At 45.2% G+C, this 16,674-nt stretch overlaps 9 protein-coding genes across 9 annotated transcripts; 6 read left to right on the forward strand and 3 right to left on the reverse strand.

The window, feature by feature from the left end:
• Positions 1 to 925: 925 nt before the first annotated feature.
• Positions 926 to 3,876, forward strand: C8R40DRAFT_313984 (Cupredoxin). Its single transcript, XM_046234678.1, has 16 exons — positions 926 to 1,176; positions 1,232 to 1,320; positions 1,381 to 1,413; positions 1,467 to 1,612; positions 1,673 to 1,697; positions 1,755 to 1,782; positions 1,837 to 1,886; positions 1,939 to 2,181; positions 2,233 to 2,395; positions 2,448 to 2,572; positions 2,629 to 2,688; positions 2,748 to 2,937; positions 2,997 to 3,013; positions 3,069 to 3,137; positions 3,200 to 3,254; positions 3,312 to 3,876. Exons 1-16 carry the CDS (start codon positions 1,056 to 1,058, stop codon positions 3,470 to 3,472), a joined length of 1,575 nt encoding a protein of 524 aa, XP_046085492.1. The 5' UTR covers positions 926 to 1,055; the 3' UTR covers positions 3,473 to 3,876.
• C8R40DRAFT_1108707 (RTA1 like protein-domain-containing protein) lies at positions 3,603 to 5,727 on the reverse strand. The gene is made up of 12 exons (XM_046228268.1): positions 5,668 to 5,727; positions 5,183 to 5,591; positions 5,075 to 5,124; positions 4,934 to 5,013; positions 4,817 to 4,870; positions 4,680 to 4,759; positions 4,605 to 4,619; positions 4,346 to 4,549; positions 4,212 to 4,291; positions 4,019 to 4,151; positions 3,934 to 3,971; positions 3,603 to 3,876 (listed from the first exon to the last, which is right to left on the reverse strand). Exons 2-12 carry the CDS (start codon positions 5,273 to 5,275, stop codon positions 3,669 to 3,671), a joined length of 1,035 nt encoding a protein of 344 aa, XP_046085493.1. The 5' UTR covers positions 5,276 to 5,591; positions 5,668 to 5,727; the 3' UTR covers positions 3,603 to 3,668.
• Positions 5,728 to 5,873: 146 nt separating this feature from the next.
• Positions 5,874 to 7,792, forward strand: C8R40DRAFT_313908 (RTA1 like protein-domain-containing protein). Its single transcript, XM_046234677.1, has 11 exons — positions 5,874 to 6,259; positions 6,315 to 6,358; positions 6,414 to 6,493; positions 6,555 to 6,608; positions 6,661 to 6,740; positions 6,800 to 6,814; positions 6,866 to 7,069; positions 7,126 to 7,205; positions 7,269 to 7,401; positions 7,449 to 7,486; positions 7,541 to 7,792. Exons 1-11 carry the CDS (start codon positions 6,116 to 6,118, stop codon positions 7,734 to 7,736), a joined length of 1,068 nt encoding a protein of 355 aa, XP_046085494.1. The 5' UTR covers positions 5,874 to 6,115; the 3' UTR covers positions 7,737 to 7,792.
• A 300-nt stretch (positions 7,793 to 8,092) lies between these two features.
• On the reverse strand, positions 8,093 to 9,952 carry C8R40DRAFT_1148379 (CRAL-TRIO domain-containing protein). Its single transcript, XM_046229525.1, has 7 exons — positions 9,549 to 9,952; positions 9,274 to 9,494; positions 9,095 to 9,202; positions 8,925 to 9,033; positions 8,745 to 8,873; positions 8,571 to 8,686; positions 8,093 to 8,493 (listed from the first exon to the last, which is right to left on the reverse strand). The coding sequence occupies exons 1-7, from the start codon at positions 9,795 to 9,797 to the stop codon at positions 8,229 to 8,231; spliced, it is 1,197 nt and encodes a 398-aa protein (XP_046085495.1). The 5' UTR covers positions 9,798 to 9,952; the 3' UTR covers positions 8,093 to 8,228.
• A 51-nt stretch (positions 9,953 to 10,003) lies between these two features.
• On the forward strand, positions 10,004 to 10,769 carry C8R40DRAFT_1161198 (nicotinamidase; the record flags this gene model as incomplete). The annotated part of the gene is made up of 2 exons (XM_046230096.1): positions 10,004 to 10,099; positions 10,122 to 10,769. The coding sequence occupies 2 exons, from the start codon at positions 10,004 to 10,006 to the stop codon at positions 10,767 to 10,769; spliced, it is 744 nt and encodes a 247-aa protein (XP_046085496.1).
• A 22-nt stretch (positions 10,770 to 10,791) lies between these two features.
• Positions 10,792 to 12,282, reverse strand: C8R40DRAFT_1161203 (uncharacterized protein; the record flags this gene model as incomplete). The annotated part of the gene is made up of 7 exons (XM_046230098.1): positions 10,792 to 10,969; positions 11,024 to 11,399; positions 11,450 to 11,755; positions 11,806 to 11,964; positions 12,018 to 12,040; positions 12,095 to 12,189; positions 12,241 to 12,282. The coding sequence occupies 7 exons, from the start codon at positions 12,280 to 12,282 to the stop codon at positions 10,792 to 10,794; spliced, it is 1,179 nt and encodes a 392-aa protein (XP_046085497.1).
• A 120-nt stretch (positions 12,283 to 12,402) lies between these two features.
• Positions 12,403 to 13,010, forward strand: C8R40DRAFT_314374 (uncharacterized protein). Its single transcript, XM_046234681.1, has 3 exons — positions 12,403 to 12,441; positions 12,503 to 12,741; positions 12,796 to 13,010. The coding sequence occupies exons 2-3, from the start codon at positions 12,516 to 12,518 to the stop codon at positions 12,837 to 12,839; spliced, it is 270 nt and encodes an 89-aa protein (XP_046085498.1). The 5' UTR covers positions 12,403 to 12,441; positions 12,503 to 12,515; the 3' UTR covers positions 12,840 to 13,010.
• A 170-nt stretch (positions 13,011 to 13,180) lies between these two features.
• Positions 13,181 to 14,369, forward strand: C8R40DRAFT_1171513 (uncharacterized protein; the record flags this gene model as incomplete). The annotated part of the gene is made up of 3 exons (XM_046231714.1): positions 13,181 to 13,688; positions 13,744 to 14,240; positions 14,295 to 14,369. The coding sequence occupies 3 exons, from the start codon at positions 13,181 to 13,183 to the stop codon at positions 14,367 to 14,369; spliced, it is 1,080 nt and encodes a 359-aa protein (XP_046085499.1).
• Positions 14,370 to 14,936: 567 nt separating this feature from the next.
• On the forward strand, positions 14,937 to 16,310 carry C8R40DRAFT_1070194 (uncharacterized protein; the record flags this gene model as incomplete). The annotated part of the gene is made up of 7 exons (XM_046226203.1): positions 14,937 to 14,963; positions 15,021 to 15,094; positions 15,142 to 15,254; positions 15,309 to 15,379; positions 15,434 to 15,551; positions 15,604 to 15,738; positions 15,793 to 16,310. 7 exons carry the CDS (start codon positions 14,937 to 14,939, stop codon positions 16,308 to 16,310), a joined length of 1,056 nt encoding a protein of 351 aa, XP_046085500.1.
• Between the last annotated feature and the right edge of the window lie 364 nt (positions 16,311 to 16,674).

Below are 16,674 nucleotides of genomic sequence, written 5' to 3' on the forward strand. Positions count from 1 at the left end.
CACCTGAATAATTCTCATCCCATGCAGATTTGTTGGTAGTCCTGGAAATAATAGGCCTATAATCAGAATTCGGAAAATGCGAGTCATGGTAAAACTTGAGCTTCACTGCTGTCGAACAACTGGCAAATTCAATAATTCTGGAGGACCATGTGACCTAGATGTGTGAGCAATCCACGTCGTGCTTGGCGTTGTATATTTTTAGCACATTGTGTGCCTGGAGTACCACGGTGGTGAAGCAGCGGTGTTTCTGCTACGACCAGGTTACAACCTGTACAGTGTAAACTTAGCTACCCCGCATTCCTTTGTCTCTGGAGGAAAACTCGGAAGAAATCTTTGATTGATTGTCATTCTTCTTCTGCCAGACCTGCAGTAGTAGACGATTTTTCCTCTATTCATGATGAACTATTCCACAGTCATGTCTAAGCGCAACTCTTTGACTGGTAGTTCTTCCTCCATTTTGTGGGTAAGATTCTATCTCGAGAGCTGGCACGTGGACCCAGTTTCTCATATAGTTCATCCTTTTATTCTCATGCAATCCTGTACTTGCACGAGCTGATCCTATGTGCCTTGCCTGTGCGACTCTTTCCAATGCCAAATTTCTGCCAAGCTTTACCAACTTTCCGAAGCCACTTTCATGCCCATTTTGGTCACAATGAAGTTAGATTTCTGTCGGTTCTTTCAATTCATTCCGCCCGGGACTTGGTCGCTGTTCTCCTTCAAACCACTGTCGATATCTCACCTCTGGCTCATCAACATACTGGTGAAAGTCTTGGCCTAACAATCATCCAGGGGTAGCATTCTGTGCATGACAGGCGTTGTGCCCAATCCGAGTCTTTTGCTTATTGGCCGCTATGAAACGCAGTATGGATAACTTATCCAGCTCACGAAATGCCTCACGCGACGGGCTTCTTGAGCTATCTCGTCTTGCCTCTATTCAAGCTCACTGCTATTGGTGCATCCTTTACCTAGTGTTCCAACCCAAAAGCACGAGTATAAAAGCTGAATAGGTTGACACTCTAAAGCTCAGCACGTCTAGCCTGCTACTCCAATCCAAGATGAAGCTCCTCGTTTCTACTGTCTCTGCTGCTCTCCTAGCTCTTCCGGTATTCTCAAAGACCCTACCCATTACACTCGACATTGTGAATGCCCAGGGCGCACCTGATGGCTTCAGCCGAAGTAAATTTCAATATTTTCAAATGCTCTTTTTTGGTGATGCTCATCCGCTCTCAAGGCATGGTCACCGCAAATGGAACGTATCCCGGTCCTTTGATCACTGCAACCAAGGGTGATACTCTCGTTGTCACAATCAACAACAAGCTCGTACGTGCAAGCCCGACTCTAATATAATACAATGACACTAATCTTTTCGTGCTTTTGCAGGATGACGATACGATGCGTCGCAGTACTTCTCTGGTTATTACTAGTTGTCTTATAATCTCTTTATGGTGCTGATTTTCTGGGAACAGGACTTTGATGGAATATTCGTCAATACCCCAAACTCGTTCGATGAAGGAAGCTCCTTTGTGACAACTTGCCCTGTCGCACCTGATGCAAGCTATACATATACTATCCCTCTGGTAGACGGCCAAGCTGGAACATTCTGGTACCACAGGTGAAACTGATAGTCCTTCAAGCGTTCGATATCCTTGCGACTGATTTGACGACTTGACAGTCAACTAAGCGTACAATATGTTGATGTATGCGCTGAAATTCTGTAAATTTGTAACTGGGATTGATCTTTGCGTTTAACTTAGGGTCTACGCGGAGCACTTATTGTATATGGCGCGTATCGACGGCCCTTGTTTTGTTGGATAAAATCTCAATATTTCTTTGCAGACCCCGAGGATCCTCTTAAGCATCTATACGATGTTGATGACGAAAATACCGTCGGTATTCTTATTTGGCCTCGTCCATTTGGATCCCTAATTTGCCCATTAGATTTGGCAAGTTGGTGACTGGTGGCACAACACCACCCTCCCTCTGCTCGCTGGCTACGTTGCGACTGGTATTGTCCCAGTCTCCGACAGCGGAACATTCAACGGTGTTGGAAGATACAACGGCGGACCCGATGTCCCATTCCACGTCGTCAACGTCGTTCAAGGCACTCGATACCGATTCCGAATCATCAACACATCTGCGAGGAATGTATTCACAATTTCAATCGACAGTCACAACATGACTGTATGTATACTATCTTTTTAACCGCACCAATTGCTTACTCAAAACCTGCAGATCATTGAAACTGATGGTACCCCCACTCAACCCATGACCGTGAATTCTATCGATATGCTTGCTGGTCAACGCCACTCCATTGTCGTTGAAGCTAACCAGCCCGTAGCCAACTACTGGATCAACGCTCCTTACGTTGGCGGTGATCCGACCAGGAACTTGAACCGTGCGTGACTTCCTTATATCCTAGATTCAGCATTAGAATTCCGCTGCTGCAGAAAACGCCACTCTCTCCCGTGCTATCTTACGATACAAAGGTGCGCCTGCGGAAGATCCTTCTGCCCCGATGTCACTTGGCCCTGCTGGTGCCGCGTTGAATGCACTTGTGGAAGCCAATCTTCGTGTAAGCTTGCGATTCATCAAAGCAATATCTGTCTAATACTAAGGTTCAACACAAAGCCTTTGGTCGCTTCTCCTGCTCCTGAGGCCGACATAAATATCACCCTCAATCTCGTGGTTGTCAGTACACAATCATCATTGTATCACCTGATAAAGGTTATATTGACAATCACAATCAGACTGCTGGGAAAGCTCAATGGAACGTCAACAATGTCAGCTACCTCGCACCGGAAGTCCCTACCCTCGTCAAGATCCTTGAAGGCGCCAACAGTGCTGACGACTTCAACGTCACTGAAAACACCTTCGTTCTCCCTGCCAACAAGATTGTACAGGTCATTTTCCCGCCTAGCATTGACGACGAGGCGCATCGTGAGTTCTCTAGAGCCCTGAGTCTTAATGTGATCTCATTGACCTGTATTCTTTGTTAGCCTTCCACTTGCACGGTGTACGTCTCAGAGATTCTCGGCCTTCCTCATACTAATTTACTGCCTTTTGCACAGAACAACTTCTGGCTTATCAAGTCCAACAGTTCTGAAGAGATTAACACCCAAAATCCCATTAAACGTGATGTGAGTAGATCTTTCCTCCTGTAAGTGTAAGTAGTCGCTAATACGATACTTATCTTTTGAAGGTTGCTGGTGTCGGGTCTACGGGCACCATCATGCGATTCTCAACTGCTAATCCGGGTTAATCGATTTCTTCTTCGTGCACCGAAATTGTATTAAACTTGTTATCAAAAATAGGTCCCTGGTTCTTCCACTGCCACATTTTCTGGCATTTCCAAGCCGGGCTTGCGACTGTAATGGCGTCGGGTCTTGAAGAGACGCGCAAGGAAGTTAACCCAACAAAAGCTTGGGATGCGTTGTGTCCTGCGTACGACGCTCTTCCTGCTGACTTACAATAAATAGTCCTATTTGCCGCATGTAAATTTTACTTGGTGAAGATTGGGTTTTGGGTGTTTGGATGTTTGGGTCATACTTCCTGTTTCCTGACCATCTATATCTATGGTATTAAGATAAGAAAATTGTATTATAACTGCACTTCTAACGAATGAATGCGTTTACTACAAGTCCGAATAATAGTGAAGTCCAGTGCGCTCATCATAAAGAACCTGTAGACTGACTACCGTACTTATTGCTTTCAACTAGCGGTACTGAAGCAGGTGCATACCGACTTGCGGCATTTGCGTCATCCTGGTTAATGAACCGAGTGGGCCAGAAAAAGCAGTACGTCGTCATAACAATCCACAAAGGGAGAGCATCAAGCAAGAAAAAGTACCCTTCATGCGTTGCCAAGTAGCCGTTGTATCTGTAAATTGAATGAGTCAGCGCGCGGATTGACTGGTGTTATGCTGTTAGCGCTCACCCTCCAGCGAATTCAGCAATGCGAAAGGCCGATCGGGTCTAGGAGAAGCTTAATTATTTCGTTGGAGAAGAAACGTTAAACATACCAAAATGCCTGTGCATGTGAAACACATAGTGAAGTACAAAATTTTCCAGTTGGTAGTTGTAGACGTCTTAAAGGGGCCGGCAACTGATAGCACTGAAGATTGTACATCCCAAGCCTTTGGATACTTGGTGAGCCTTTCAAACAGAGCAGAATCAATATACCATTCGAATATTTGACGGAAAATCGGAACGTACACTCTGAATCCAAATGTGACCAAGAGAATAGTAAAGAGACCGAAGGAGACGAGTTGTAGGACCAGCCCTACCATTGAAACCTAATGGGACTTTAGTTGGAAATAGTGGAGATGATAAATTTGAAATGTACTTACTGTCGTTCCAATTGTTGCCATCTTTGCCGAAGCCGACATTCCTCCACCGAATGCTTGGACCCAAAAAGTGATAACATCGCTCCAGACAAAGATCTTAGTGATACGACGAGATGGAATCAACAAGCAGTCGTCCGCAATGTCGCGTCCCAAACTATTGGCTAATCGGGATAGAAGTATATAATCCGTGGCGAGAAAGGCACATGGCTGTATAAGTGTGCATTAATTTGAGTGAAACGTGAAGATGAGTGTACGATAGTACCGAAAGCAGAACAAGCTGTTCAAAAAATTCAAGTTGTCAGCAGTGCGTCAAAGCAGAATAAATAATATTCTGTACCATGTCTTCCAAGATGTAAAGTGCCAAAGAATACGGTGAATGGGAAACGGCAATTCGTAAAACCAACCCGATTGTCATACCTTTCAAATGGAAAGTCAGTCGAACTAGAGCTTAGCTGAGTGGGAAAAGAAACTGACATGTCATTCCAATCGTCAAGGTCAACATGTAGCGTTGGCCGACGCGGAAAAAATCTATGTATACGTAGTGGTAAGGCATATAGGCTCGATTTCGACCTGAACATTCAAAGCACTCACGGATCCAATGCAAGAGGCCGGAAACTCCGTACATGGCTGCCCCAATAACGGCGGGCCACACTTTCATTACAAAACCAGCACTGTTTTTCGTCAACCATAATATTAGTATTTTCGTCGAAGGAGTCAACTCCATGGACATACACTGGTCGCTCTGTGGTTGTGTCCCGTGTCTCAATGTCGTGAATACTCCGCTGACAGGCAAAATTATTAAGTGGGTTGAAAGGGCATACTCACGGTGAATGAGCCTACGGAATTTAGATTGGGGCTCTCAGAGCTCGCAACTACAAGGGCGACGCCATACAACATAGCTGATAGAAGGGAGATGCGGTTGAACATCGACATTATGAAAAAATGATGAAGGGGGAGAATTGGATTTTAGGCAAAGAAAATCTCAGTCGGTCGAAATATAATGCGTATATATCTATCTATCTATCTAATGAGCGAAAAGGAGCGAGGTTCTTGGATTAACATTGAACGCAGCATCATCCGAATAGCGAGGTGATTTGATCGAGATTTGGTTTGAATGTTGCCTCCGCATTGTAGGTTCTGGAATGAGGATAGAAATTCAAGGAGGCAGTGCTCAAGATCAAAATCCTGACATAATTTCGTCTTGGAAGCCATATTGATCGTTCGACGTTTCGTTCGCCATCATCTTAGGTAGGTCTTAGGATCCCGTCTCAGGATGCGTCTCAGACTATACCCATTACTGACCGGTACTGACCATGGTATCAAGGAATTAGACGTATTTCCCATTGTGGAGTCGATGGAGCAGCATCTTCAGTGTGGGTGGGTCAAGACTAAAGGCTGCCACTGAATGGTCAGGTACAGTCTCTACGTTAACAGCTTTTCTGCTTTTTGGGTAATATCCCAATACTGGAACTGTTGTGTCTCCTGTGCCCGGTGTAAAAAGCTGTCGAATCAATTAGGAGAACGATCAAGTTTACGCTCATCGTTGGAAATCCGCAGCTACGTCTGAAGAACCCAGAGGAACGTTGCACAGGATTTTGATCTTGCGCGTGTAGTACAGAGGTGTACAGCCCCTTATTTACCTTATTCCACCACGGATAGTAGGAATGCGTACGCGATGTTCAAACCACCTCGCTAACTTGCAGATCGCTGCGTCCATACGTTTCTCCAAAGACCTCGCTCTTTTTCTGCCATTATATTTTATTGAAAACTGGGATGCCTTTTACTACTAAACACCAATTCCCTCAATCGTCACTTGACATCAGAGAGATGTTCTGCAAGCAGGTTTCCCTTGTATTGGCGATGTTTTACGGTGCCGCACTTGTCGTCGCGAGCTCTGAGGGCTCAAATCTGAACTCTGTAAGTTCATCTATCGCTGCTCTTTCAGGAAACTCAATATTTTCCATGTGTGTAGCGGAGTATCAGCGACATCGAGACACGGGACTCGACCCGACCAATGTAAGTCCATGAACTTTGAGTTTTTGAGAATACATGGCCGACAAACTCGAAACAGTGCCGGTTTCATAATGAAAGTATGGCCTGCAGTTATTGGAGCAGCCTTGTATGGAATTTCTGGCCTCCTGCATTGGATCCGTGAGTGCTTCGATTTCCCAAGTCAAAATTGAGCTTAGTGTTTTGCCTTCATTCAACATAGATTTCTTTCGGGTTGGCCAGCGCTACATGTTGACTTTGACGATTGGAATGACATGTCAGTTCTTTTCGCCGACTTTGTACTACTCTAGTTGACTTTGAACCGAAAGTAATGACAATTGGGTTGGCTCTACGAATTGGTGTCTCCCATTCACCGTATTCTCTGACACTCTACATCGTGGAAGACCTGGTACATAATGTCATTTAATCTCTTCTCTAACGCGCTGCTCACAACCTCTTCTTGAATAGCTCGTCCTGCTTTCGGTACGATCGTGCATTCGTCTTTACGTTGCAGTCGCATTAAATCACAAATAGCCTTGCGCCTTCCTTGCCACAGATTATATACTTCTATCTCGATTGGCCAACAGTCTAGGACGCGACATTGCCGACGACTGTTTGTTAATACCTTCTCGTCGTATCACCAAAATATTCGTGTGGAGCGACGTTATCACCTTTTGGGTCCAGGCCTCTGGTGGAGGAATGTCAGCATCTGAAAGTCTGTCCTCGGCCGGAACGACAGTAAGCTGATTCCAAATTTATCATCTGTACTTTGTTTGGAACCCTAGTACCAATAGGTTGCAATGGTGGGACTAGTCCTACAACTCGTCTCTTTCGCCCTCTTTACTTGTCTATTGATCTCGTTCGGGTTCAGAGTGTACGTTCCAATGTTTTCCTTTGGGGTCTTAGAATGACGCACTGATTCTGCCCCCCTCATAAGACGCACAAAATATCCCGACGCTTGGGATGTACAATCTTCAGTGCTGTCAGTTGCTGGTCCCTTCAAGACGTCCACGACTACCAACTGGAAAATTCTGTACTACACCATGTGTCTCACATGCACAGGGATTTTGGTATGCTCAACGTTCCTTATACAAGCAAATAAGTAATACTTTTCCAGACCCGATGCGCCTTTCGTATTGCTGAATTTGCTGGCGGGTAAGCACTGACAGCAGTACCAGCCAATCCCGAGCTCACTCGTTTAATCTCCAGATACAATGGCTACTTGGCAACGCATGAAGGGTACTTTTTCTTGCTTGATACCCTGCCTTTGTGGATTGCTATGTCTCTCTACTGTTTCTTCTGGCCCTCCCGGTTCATCAATCAGGATGAAAAAAACGTCCAAGTCCGTGGTTCACCCTTTTCGTTGGTCGAAGCCAATAGAAACAATGATAATTATACGAGCTAGATACCTGCATAAAGGCTTTTTCTTTGTCGTTCTTTCTACTACTTTCCTTACTTCGTGACTTTTTTGAAATTGTGGACTCTATTGAGGACCACTTTTCGCCGTGGACTTTCGTTACTTACCTAGTACTTGCAAAAATACGAATCTACGTCCGACGTTTGTCAAGGAATCATCATATCGGCCGACAATTTCTCCCCAAACCTTCACAATGAGAATAGTGGGGGATCCATACATAAAGGCAATAGAAAAAATCAAAAAAAATAAAAATGAAAAAAGTATGGAAAGGAAACGATGTAATGTACTTGCTCTCTTTCTCTATCAATAGCACACTTTACGACAAAAACTGGATCGCAAGCAAAGAATGCGCACAGATAGCGGATACTATTGATAGATCTACAGGATGAATTTACAAAACATCAGATAACAGAGCAACAGTGATTAAGACTGTATGTAGAACGGCCGTAATGTAACCTCGGCCCTCAACCAGCACCCCATTCATGCAGTAACCGTCTGAGCATCGTTTGGCATCCGGAGTGATATCTCCTCAACTCTCTTTGCTACATCTTCTGCAGTTGGAGCCGTAGTTGTCAGTGATTCTACAGCAGTGGCCGGTGTTGAAGAAGTTGATTCTTTCTCCTCCTCCTCCTCCTCCCCGGTCTCTTTCCTTGGCTCCGAAGTAAGCTCATCCTCAAGTTCTTCACCATCGATCTCAGGTACTACCTCGTTTACACGGGTGCCGTCCGGAGCGATACCACAGGTTCTACATTATTCAACAATGGATAGATCAGTTGGGTAAAAAAGGTCACAACTAGGTATCCATTCGGAATGCCAACTCACTCGATTATTTGTTGCCAATAATGTTCATGCTCAAACTCGTACTCGTATTCGCCGCCGAATTCTGCTTCCAGTTGGGATGCTGGTATTAATTCGAGCAAGTTTGGATTGAATCGCATCTATGAGGGTGAGATGGATGAATAGTTCGATATAAAACGGAGCAGAATAGTTCCTTACTTTATCTCTGGTTACGGGGTCTAGGAAAGGAGATATACCCTTGTAGAAAAAATTCAAAAGCAGCGGAAGATTGGTAACGATTGCTCGACCAAGAGTCTCAACATAATGGTGCTGTAGGATTGTAAGAACCTATTGAGGATAAGTAAATCGGAAATTCAGGTCAAACTGGGTAACACAAACTTTGCTAGCAACCGAGATCGGAGGATTTGTTCGAAGGGTTGTGGTCTTATAGTCAACAATGATCACAAGAGATTCTTGCCCGGGAGGCATGAGGTCCTTGGCTCGCTCTCTAGTTGAAAAGATAGATAGTATGTTAAATTCGATAGCAATCAAGGAATAATTGCACTAACAGACACCACACTAAATGTTTTAGCTGTCTCGGACTCGTTTCCGTGTTCTGCCTTCCAGGACGCATGTAGATGATAGGCCGTCCGTTATTGTCAAAGCCATTGATGACACTGGTAATTTAATTTATGAAAAGTGGTTCAGCGCGTAGTACGACGCAAAAGCGGACAATTTCAATACGTACATCTTTCCGGATTCATCTTCAATCTTCACCTCGTCCGGAGTTATTAATTCTGGTTTGAATTCTCTTCGCCATTCCATTGTGTTTTTGATTCTTTTCTTTGCGTCATTTAAATGCCATTTTGAGGCTCTTGAATACCGAGGAATAGTGTCCGGCTTGTTCAACCATCTTCGTTCCCATTTGGCATAAGGATCCGAAGGGGCTAGAGATATTGACAATGCGTACTGTTATGGAAAGAAGTGAGTGTCTAACTCATGAGACGTTATGAGTTGCGGTACCTCTTTCACTTGCTTCATCATTTCGTTCTGCTTCTCATCATACTCGTGAATTGGTCCGATATCTGTTCCCGGCGCTGGCTTTGTGTGAATTTTCGTTGTTGTCTGGCTGAGAGTATCTTCTGAATGCGGCGATGCCGATCCCTTTATTACCTTAGAGCTTTTGGTGGAGAAGGTACTCTTTGTCGTGCCTGCAGTATTCGGCGGAGTTTCGTTGTTTTCTTTCTTGCTGTAACCAAAGAAACTCGACATGTTCCACACAAAAGCAGCCAGATATATTCAGCTAGGGGTAGCGAAGCTCTTTCGATAAAGCGCTCTCTAAAGACTAAGAAGCAAAAGTCTGAAAAGGACGACAGTGAAGGTTATTAACGAGTTCTTCGGTTCTGATGGTTAAACTTTAGTCAGCATCGGCGCTTGTTCACTAACAACATCTTGCCTTCAATCATCCGGGGCTCGATATGGACAATGAGTTTAAGCCTGCACTCATTATCGTGGATCTCCAAGAAGACTTTTGTCCACCTGCAAGTTTATTCATGCTTGCGCCATTCTTCAGGGTATCCTCTTATCGATTCGTAGAACGGCGCTCTAGCGGTGGCTGAAGGGCGGTCAATTGCACCCATAATCAACGATCTCCTTCGACTTCCTTTCGTCAAGAAGATAGCGACAAAAGACTTTCATCCACCAGACCATGTTTCATTTGCCTCCAATCATCCCGAACCACATAACAAACCTTTCACATCCTTCGTAACTATACCTAATCCCAATAATCCAAATGAAACTCACACCAGCCGATTGTGGCCCATACACTGTGTTCAGGGAACACCTGGTGCTGAACTAATACCTGAATTGGATACTTCCCTAGTCGACTTGGTAATAGAAAAGGGCCAAGATTCACGAGTGGAGATGTACTCTGCTTTTGAAGCACCGTTTCGGCACCCTATTGTCAAAGAAGCCAGTAGCAAACTGGCTCAGAGCTTGAGAGAGGCTGGTGTGACAGACGTATTCGTAGTCGGGTTAGCGATGGATTATTGTGTTCAAAGTACAGCGATAGACGCTGTCGCCGAGGGCTTCAAGACCTATGTTATCAGCGAGGCCACCAAAGCTGTTGATCCAACCGAACAGGGTTGGAAGAAGACCGAAAAAGAATGTGATAAGGCCGGGGTGAAATTCATAGCACTTGCTGGGGAGGAGCTTGCAAAGGTGAGATCGATGCAGGATGTATGAGGCGATGTAAGTAAGTACTAGACTACATTATAATGCATTCCTTCTTTTCCTTTTTCCCTCTACGTTGTTTGTAATCTTCTTTCTCCTGTTGCTTCTGTACTTCCTCTAACCGACGACGCTCCTTCTCGCGAGCATACCATTCACGTTCTCTCCGGGCACCTTCCTGTTCCTCAGCCTGAAGCTGTTGTGCCAACGCTAGACTAGGTAAGGATTAGTTGTTTCAATTGAAGAAAGGTAAATGGAGCCAGACATACTCCGCTGGATCTGATGGATAAAATTCTCCCTGCTCCATCTCCGCAGCTCTTAGTGCCTCCTCGGCTGTCTGTCCAGCAAAGTCCCCACCGGCAGGACTCGATTTGATGAACGAAGAATCAACAAAAGTCGACATGCTTCCCTGCACGTCTTCTATTCGTTCCCAGACGATTGACGGCTCGTTTAGAAAGATGTAGTCAGTAACCAGATTATATAATGAGGTGTCTTCCGGGGTATCGCGCTTGTATAAAACTGAAAGATGAAGGTTGCGGAAGAGCGCCATAAGAGCTCCGGGCTTGGTTGTAGAGGCTAGGTGAAAGAGACCATGATAGGTGAGCTGGGATTGTGTGCTGTCAAGAAAGCGACGTATGGAAGTAGCTATAGCACAGCTTAGGGAGCATTCGCAAATGGGGCAGCGCCATACACACCGTTTTCAATCTTCGCCCTCTCTTCATCTGAGTACACTGGTGATTTACTCGACTCGGCCTGTGGAATATCTGAATCATCCACGACAAACCGACCTTTCGTGACGTGATCTGCTTCTGCTATTAACATGACTGCACTGTCGTAGTCTTCTGTATGAGAAATGGCTTCCGCTTCTGGACTTTCTGGGTCGACAAGCCATCCGTGAATTAGGTCGATTCCGACTTGTTCAAAAAGTTTGAGTTCGCCACCAGTACCGTTTGGTCGAAAAGACTTGGCACCAGTGAATAGTGGATTTAAGTCCATACCCTCTTCATTCTAGAGCATCAGCCGCGTACGCAGGACCGGAGATCTTACTAACTTTGCGTACAGGGCATAATTTCAAGGGCGGCAGATATGTCCACGTCAGGACAGGTTATTAAGAGGTGTTCAGCTATTAATTGGGAAAGGAACTCGTATGACACAGTTTTCCGTTCAGGAGGCAGAATCTCTAAGGCGCCACGTAATATGAGGATATTGCCTGATTCCACGCGCGTCGTCAGCTGCGCGGTCTCTGAAAGGAAAGCCACGCACATATAGCAATGAATGAACACGGCCTATGATCAAAATTTAGCTAATTACCCAAATCAAAACGGAAATAAGAAACGGACCCATTGAAATTCTGCGTGATTATCTTGGTCGTCCTCCTCTTGTCGCCTTCTCCGAATTCTATCGTCTTGAGATACCAGACATCAGATACAGAGTTCTGGTAGTTGTCCACGGAAGCCTGAATTTGTTGTTGAGAAATTGTGTGTACGTTAGTTTCTTGCTGTGAGACAGGCTGGGATTGGGCGGTCATTGGATACAATGAGAGGCGTAATCCAGGACAATGCAAGAGTAGATAATGAAGACGAATATAATTATAAAAGGAGAAAAGGAATTGGGATGAGTGAAACTGCGCAACTTAGTGACTAGGAACCGGCCGGCATCTTACCTGGGTTTACTGACACTTAACTTGGTAAGATCTCATTCATTTTGGTCCACTGTTCCTACCTAATCTTTGAAACTGTGAAAGCAAGCTGTAACGCATCAATGATCCGGAGGAACCCTACACTAATTCCCATGAACGATAACGACGTTCAGGATATTCGGGACATCGTCAATAAAGGCAAGGTCGATCCTGAAGGAAACGAGGTCTTGGCAGCGAAGATGAAAAAACTGGCGGACAATCCAAACTTCACCAACGAGGACCAGAAAATGCTTGACAGTATGAGGATGTGGAAGGAAAGAGAAGATCATGAACGAACTGTCCTACCTGGTATGTTGCCGTTCTCTCCATCGCAGTGGCATGGAACTCATGCAAAACGAACAGCGGAAACGTCGGGCTCGGGCTCTGCGATGCGATTTTCATCTTAGATGAAACTGTATATTTTCGTGCTATTCCGAACTAAAAGAAGTTTTGAAACTTGATGTGGCACAGAATCGGAATTCGCAAAGCAGTCAAGCGACGTGCCCTAGTTTGACAATGACTAGAGTTTATCTAGCTAAGCTTTCATACCTTTGACCGTCAATTAAGATTTTACAGTCGATTGGATCCCTGAAAAGCTCGCACATTGGGTCGAATCGTCGTATGTATTCCCCATCTACTCCCGCACCATATACAACCTTCCCCTGTACGCCACTTACAGCGCGTCAGTCATGGTTAAGCAATTATTTATAATGCAGACAACTCTCGCTCTTTATTCTCCCTTCAAGTCATGCCTATATTTTCCTCTGCCAGCGACATCCAGTTCTACTACGCCGACAGCGGTGTACCTAGCATATCTGACTACACAACGTACTTTATCGTCCATGGTCATTCTTATCATGCAGGTCAGCAGTCCTTTACTGCCAATGCAAAATCTTATCGTTTGCTCGTAGGCATATTTCAAAGACTGCTTCCTGTTGCACGTCAACACTCCCACCGAATAATCGCAATCAATCGTCGCGAATACCCAAATTCTACTCCTTACACCTCAGCCGAGCTAAGTATCTTTGCTCAGGGGTCGAACGAAGAACGTTCTCGTCTACTACTCGGTGAAGGGACACACTTAGCCCTTCTTTTGGATGGACTCGTGCAGTCACTTTCCCTACCGCCTAACATAGTAATAATTGGTTGGTCGTTGGGGACTATATTCACCCTGTCTATGTTGGCCAGTATCACATCTCTCTCGCCATCTGTACAGGCAAGACTGAGAGGTTCCGTGAAAAAGATGATCATGTGGGGTCAGTGCTGCCTATCTTTCCTTAACTCATTCAAAGTAGTTGAAGTTTCGAAAAGAACCTCCTGCCCACTGTTTAGGCGTAAAGCTTCCACCGGCATATATCCCTTTGTTGGACGAGAACTTGGCACCTGATGTGAGACCTCTTGTATTCAGGAAGTGGGTTGCTTTGCACTTTCATCATGGGGACCTGTCACTTCGACATGACATGTCGCAAATTGACCAGGGAAATGACAATACCAGAAGGACAAGCCCATTTGATGCAACTTCCCCCGAAGAGCTGGCTACACTCACCGACTTGCGACCTGGAGCTCGATGCGATAACTATCTTATAGCGCCTACATTCATGGATGTCGAACGCAGTATCGTCTACAAGGCACTGTTCGATTCCACAACGCGTTCGACTTGGTCTGGTATGGATGTCTGGCATCTGGTTGGGGATAAGGCAACACATACCGTGCATATGGCAACTTGGTACTTAAAAGACCAGGTGGAGCTCGCTGGAACTCCCCATCCTGCTATTATATTTGCCGAAAATCCAGGAGCCAGTCATTTCGTACGTTTTGCAAAATCTCAACTGAGCTGCAACTCATTCATGTTGATTCTGCAGTATATGTGGGAGGACCCCGAAGGGGCCATGAAAAAACTAGAAGCACTCACTCGTCCGTTGACTTGTGATCCATAGCCGGAAATAATTACTCTCTTTGAAATGTTTGTTCTACACTTATCTCGTTTCCTGTCTCTGCGTGTTACGATAGATTTCATGCGGGAAAAGGTGCTTGAATTCCTGAAGACGTATACCAGAACTTGCGCCGGTCAAGATAATATGTTTCCGCCGTCAATCAGGCTTTAGGACATGAGGTTGGTGGCAATGGGGATAGCCAAATAATAATGAGAAAAGAGCCCTGCCCTCAAATATTCGAACGACGTTGGTACTTGAGCGAAAGAGGTACTGTGTGCAAAAAGGTGTCCGTACGCAGCCTTCACATATTTGGACAAAGTCCGGGGCAGGAAGTTCGTTTAATTAAACGGCCTAAAGGCCCCATCCGAAGGCGAGCGAGTATCCAAATGCAAAACGTTGTGGAGTGTTTATTAGTCGATTTTGCGAAACTTCGCGACGGATCCGATCGCTGCGTAAATATTTTCCGATATGCGATGAGTTTCTCCGATAACTCACTTGGAATATAAGTTTAAAAGGATAACGAACTTCATCATTCAACTGATTCCCATCCTAACTCATCTCTGAAGAATAATGTCTCCCACTCAACAAGCAATCGTGGTACGTTCGCTGCGCATAGGAAGTCTGAAACTTTGTCTTGAAATATTTTGATCTCAGGTAACCGGAGCCTCAGGATATGTTGGGTCCTACATCACATACCAGTTATTAGAAGACGGGTATAAGGTCAAAGGGTTAATAAGCCTTCTTCTCAATGGACGAACGACTAATTTCTCGATAGCGTCGCACGTGGAGAGAAAGTTTCGTTTTTGCAGAATGCGTTTGCGCGATATCCAGCATTTGAGGCAGTCGAGATTACAGATATTGCGTCTGGAGATTTCAGTTTTATGAAAGGTAGTAGGAATGATTCCCAAATAACTACATACAGATCGACTGACTTCAGGACAGGGATGGACGCAGTCATACATTGTGCCGCGCCGATGATATCTGATAAAGTTGACCAGGAGGCAGCGCTAAAGGTAATCCGGTCGGTCCAATTGCCAAACCATAAACTGACGTCTCAAACTTTCAAGGGGGCTATATGTGGCTCTTTGCACGTTTTGGAGCAAGCAAAAGACGCTGGGATACAGAAAGTTGTTGTAACTGGTTCCTTGGCTTCATTCCCAAGGTTCGGTCCTTATGGGCCAAATGGTAAGCCCAAAACGGAGCAAGAGCTCCATAAAAGCTTACTATTGAGAAATAGATTACTTCGCTGTCACTATTGAGGAAGCTAAGAGCTCGGGCAATCCCGGCGTGATTTACTCTGCAGAAAAAAAGTTTGCGGAAATCGCGGTTTTGGAATTCGCTGACAAGCACCCTGAAATGGACGTTACGATTAGTACGTTGCAGAATGCGAATGATATCTAAAAAGCTTCAGCTCACGAAATCCTAGTATGTCCTACATTTGTCGTCGGTCCAGTGGCCCCAGGCTTTGAGCATTTAGTCCCTACGGTCAACTTCCGTGCATTCAGCTCAACATTCTACCTTTATTCTTTGCTCAACGGGCCAAATCCACGTTTTCCAATGGCGGATAGTTTCATTGACATTCGAGACGTAGCTCGAGCTCACATACTTGCATTGAACAGCCAACCTAGCTCCGTTGTCGGCCGGAAGCGCTTTGCATTGAAGAATCCAAATCAGAGCGATTTTAGCCAAGCTATCGAGTTGCTCGCCGCAGAGCGTCCACTCTTGAAGGATCGTTTGTCCCCACTGCTTTCCGCTCCCAAATGGCCTGAAAGGAAGGCTGAGCCAATCGATTACGCCAGAATGGAAAGCGACCTAGGGCTCAAGCGGAAATCTTTGACGTCGTGGAAGGACACCGTACTGGACGGAATAGACAGCTTTATGGTAGTCGAGAATTCCTGGAAGGCGAAGGGCCTGGAGATAACTGCCCCCGTGGAAATGGTTTAATATGTAGAATAATTATAACGGACTAGTGATCAGTGATGACTCGTGACCGTTATGCCGTGGGAACTCCTCTACAGCTATAAAAGGAGCTATTTTTTCCTCTTCTTTCTTTACGAGATAATGCCACGCTGCTCGATGTTAGAACTCTCGACCGTCGATGACAGTGCCAGAGACTCATCTAGAGTCGCTGATATCTCAAGACCAACCAACAGTTTAGGAAGTGTCGTTTTGACAATCAGAGAAAACGGCATGTCGAAAATTTCGCTGATACATTACTTTTCCACTACACCTCGTATCATTTGTATTTTATCGTATTCTCAAATCAACTGCATGATACTATCTATTTATCTATCTATCTATCTAGTCT

This window comes from Lentinula edodes (genome assembly GCF_021015755.1).
Source record: "Lentinula edodes strain Le(Bin) 0899 ss11 chromosome Unknown C8R40scaffold_21, whole genome shotgun sequence".
NCBI lineage: Eukaryota > Fungi > Basidiomycota > Agaricomycetes > Agaricales > Omphalotaceae > Lentinula > Lentinula edodes.

Bases quoted from the DNA above. Each gene is read 5' to 3' on its own strand.
- C8R40DRAFT_1148379 (XM_046229525.1), bottom strand. From the start codon at position 9,797: ATGTCGAGTTTCTTTGGTTACAGCAAGAAAGAAAACAACGAAACTCCG. The intron at 8,687-8,744 runs GTAAGGAACTAT...TCACCCTCATAG, and splicing joins ACCCCGTAACCAGAGATAAA to ATGCGATTCAATCCAAACTT. The intron at 8,494-8,570 runs GTGAGTTGGCAT...TGAATAATGTAG, and splicing joins TATTGGCAACAAATAATCGA to AACCTGTGGTATCGCTCCGG.
- C8R40DRAFT_313908 (XM_046234677.1), top strand. From the start codon at position 6,116: ATGCCTTTTACTACTAAACACCAATTCCCTCAATCGTCACTTGACATC. The intron at 7,206-7,268 runs GTACGTTCCAAT...CCCCCTCATAAG, and splicing joins ATCTCGTTCGGGTTCAGAGT to ACGCACAAAATATCCCGACG. The intron at 7,402-7,448 runs GTATGCTCAACG...ATACTTTTCCAG, and splicing joins TCACATGCACAGGGATTTTG to ACCCGATGCGCCTTTCGTAT.
- C8R40DRAFT_314374 (XM_046234681.1), top strand. From the start codon at position 12,516: ATGATCCGGAGGAACCCTACACTAATTCCCATGAACGATAACGACGTT. The intron at 12,742-12,795 runs GTATGTTGCCGT...CAAAACGAACAG, and splicing joins TGAACGAACTGTCCTACCTG to CGGAAACGTCGGGCTCGGGC.
- C8R40DRAFT_1108707 (XM_046228268.1), bottom strand. From the start codon at position 5,275: ATGTCGATGTTCAACCGCATCTCCCTTCTATCAGCTATGTTGTATGGC. The intron at 4,292-4,345 runs GTAAGTACATTT...AAGTCCCATTAG, and splicing joins TGGCAACAATTGGAACGACA to GTTTCAATGGTAGGGCTGGT. The intron at 4,152-4,211 runs GTACGTTCCGAT...TCTGTTTGAAAG, and splicing joins GTCACATTTGGATTCAGAGT to GCTCACCAAGTATCCAAAGG.
- C8R40DRAFT_313984 (XM_046234678.1), top strand. From the start codon at position 1,056: ATGAAGCTCCTCGTTTCTACTGTCTCTGCTGCTCTCCTAGCTCTTCCG. The intron at 1,783-1,836 runs GCGCGTATCGAC...ATTTCTTTGCAG, and splicing joins CGGAGCACTTATTGTATATG to ACCCCGAGGATCCTCTTAAG. The intron at 2,182-2,232 runs GTATGTATACTA...CAAAACCTGCAG, and splicing joins TCGACAGTCACAACATGACT to ATCATTGAAACTGATGGTAC.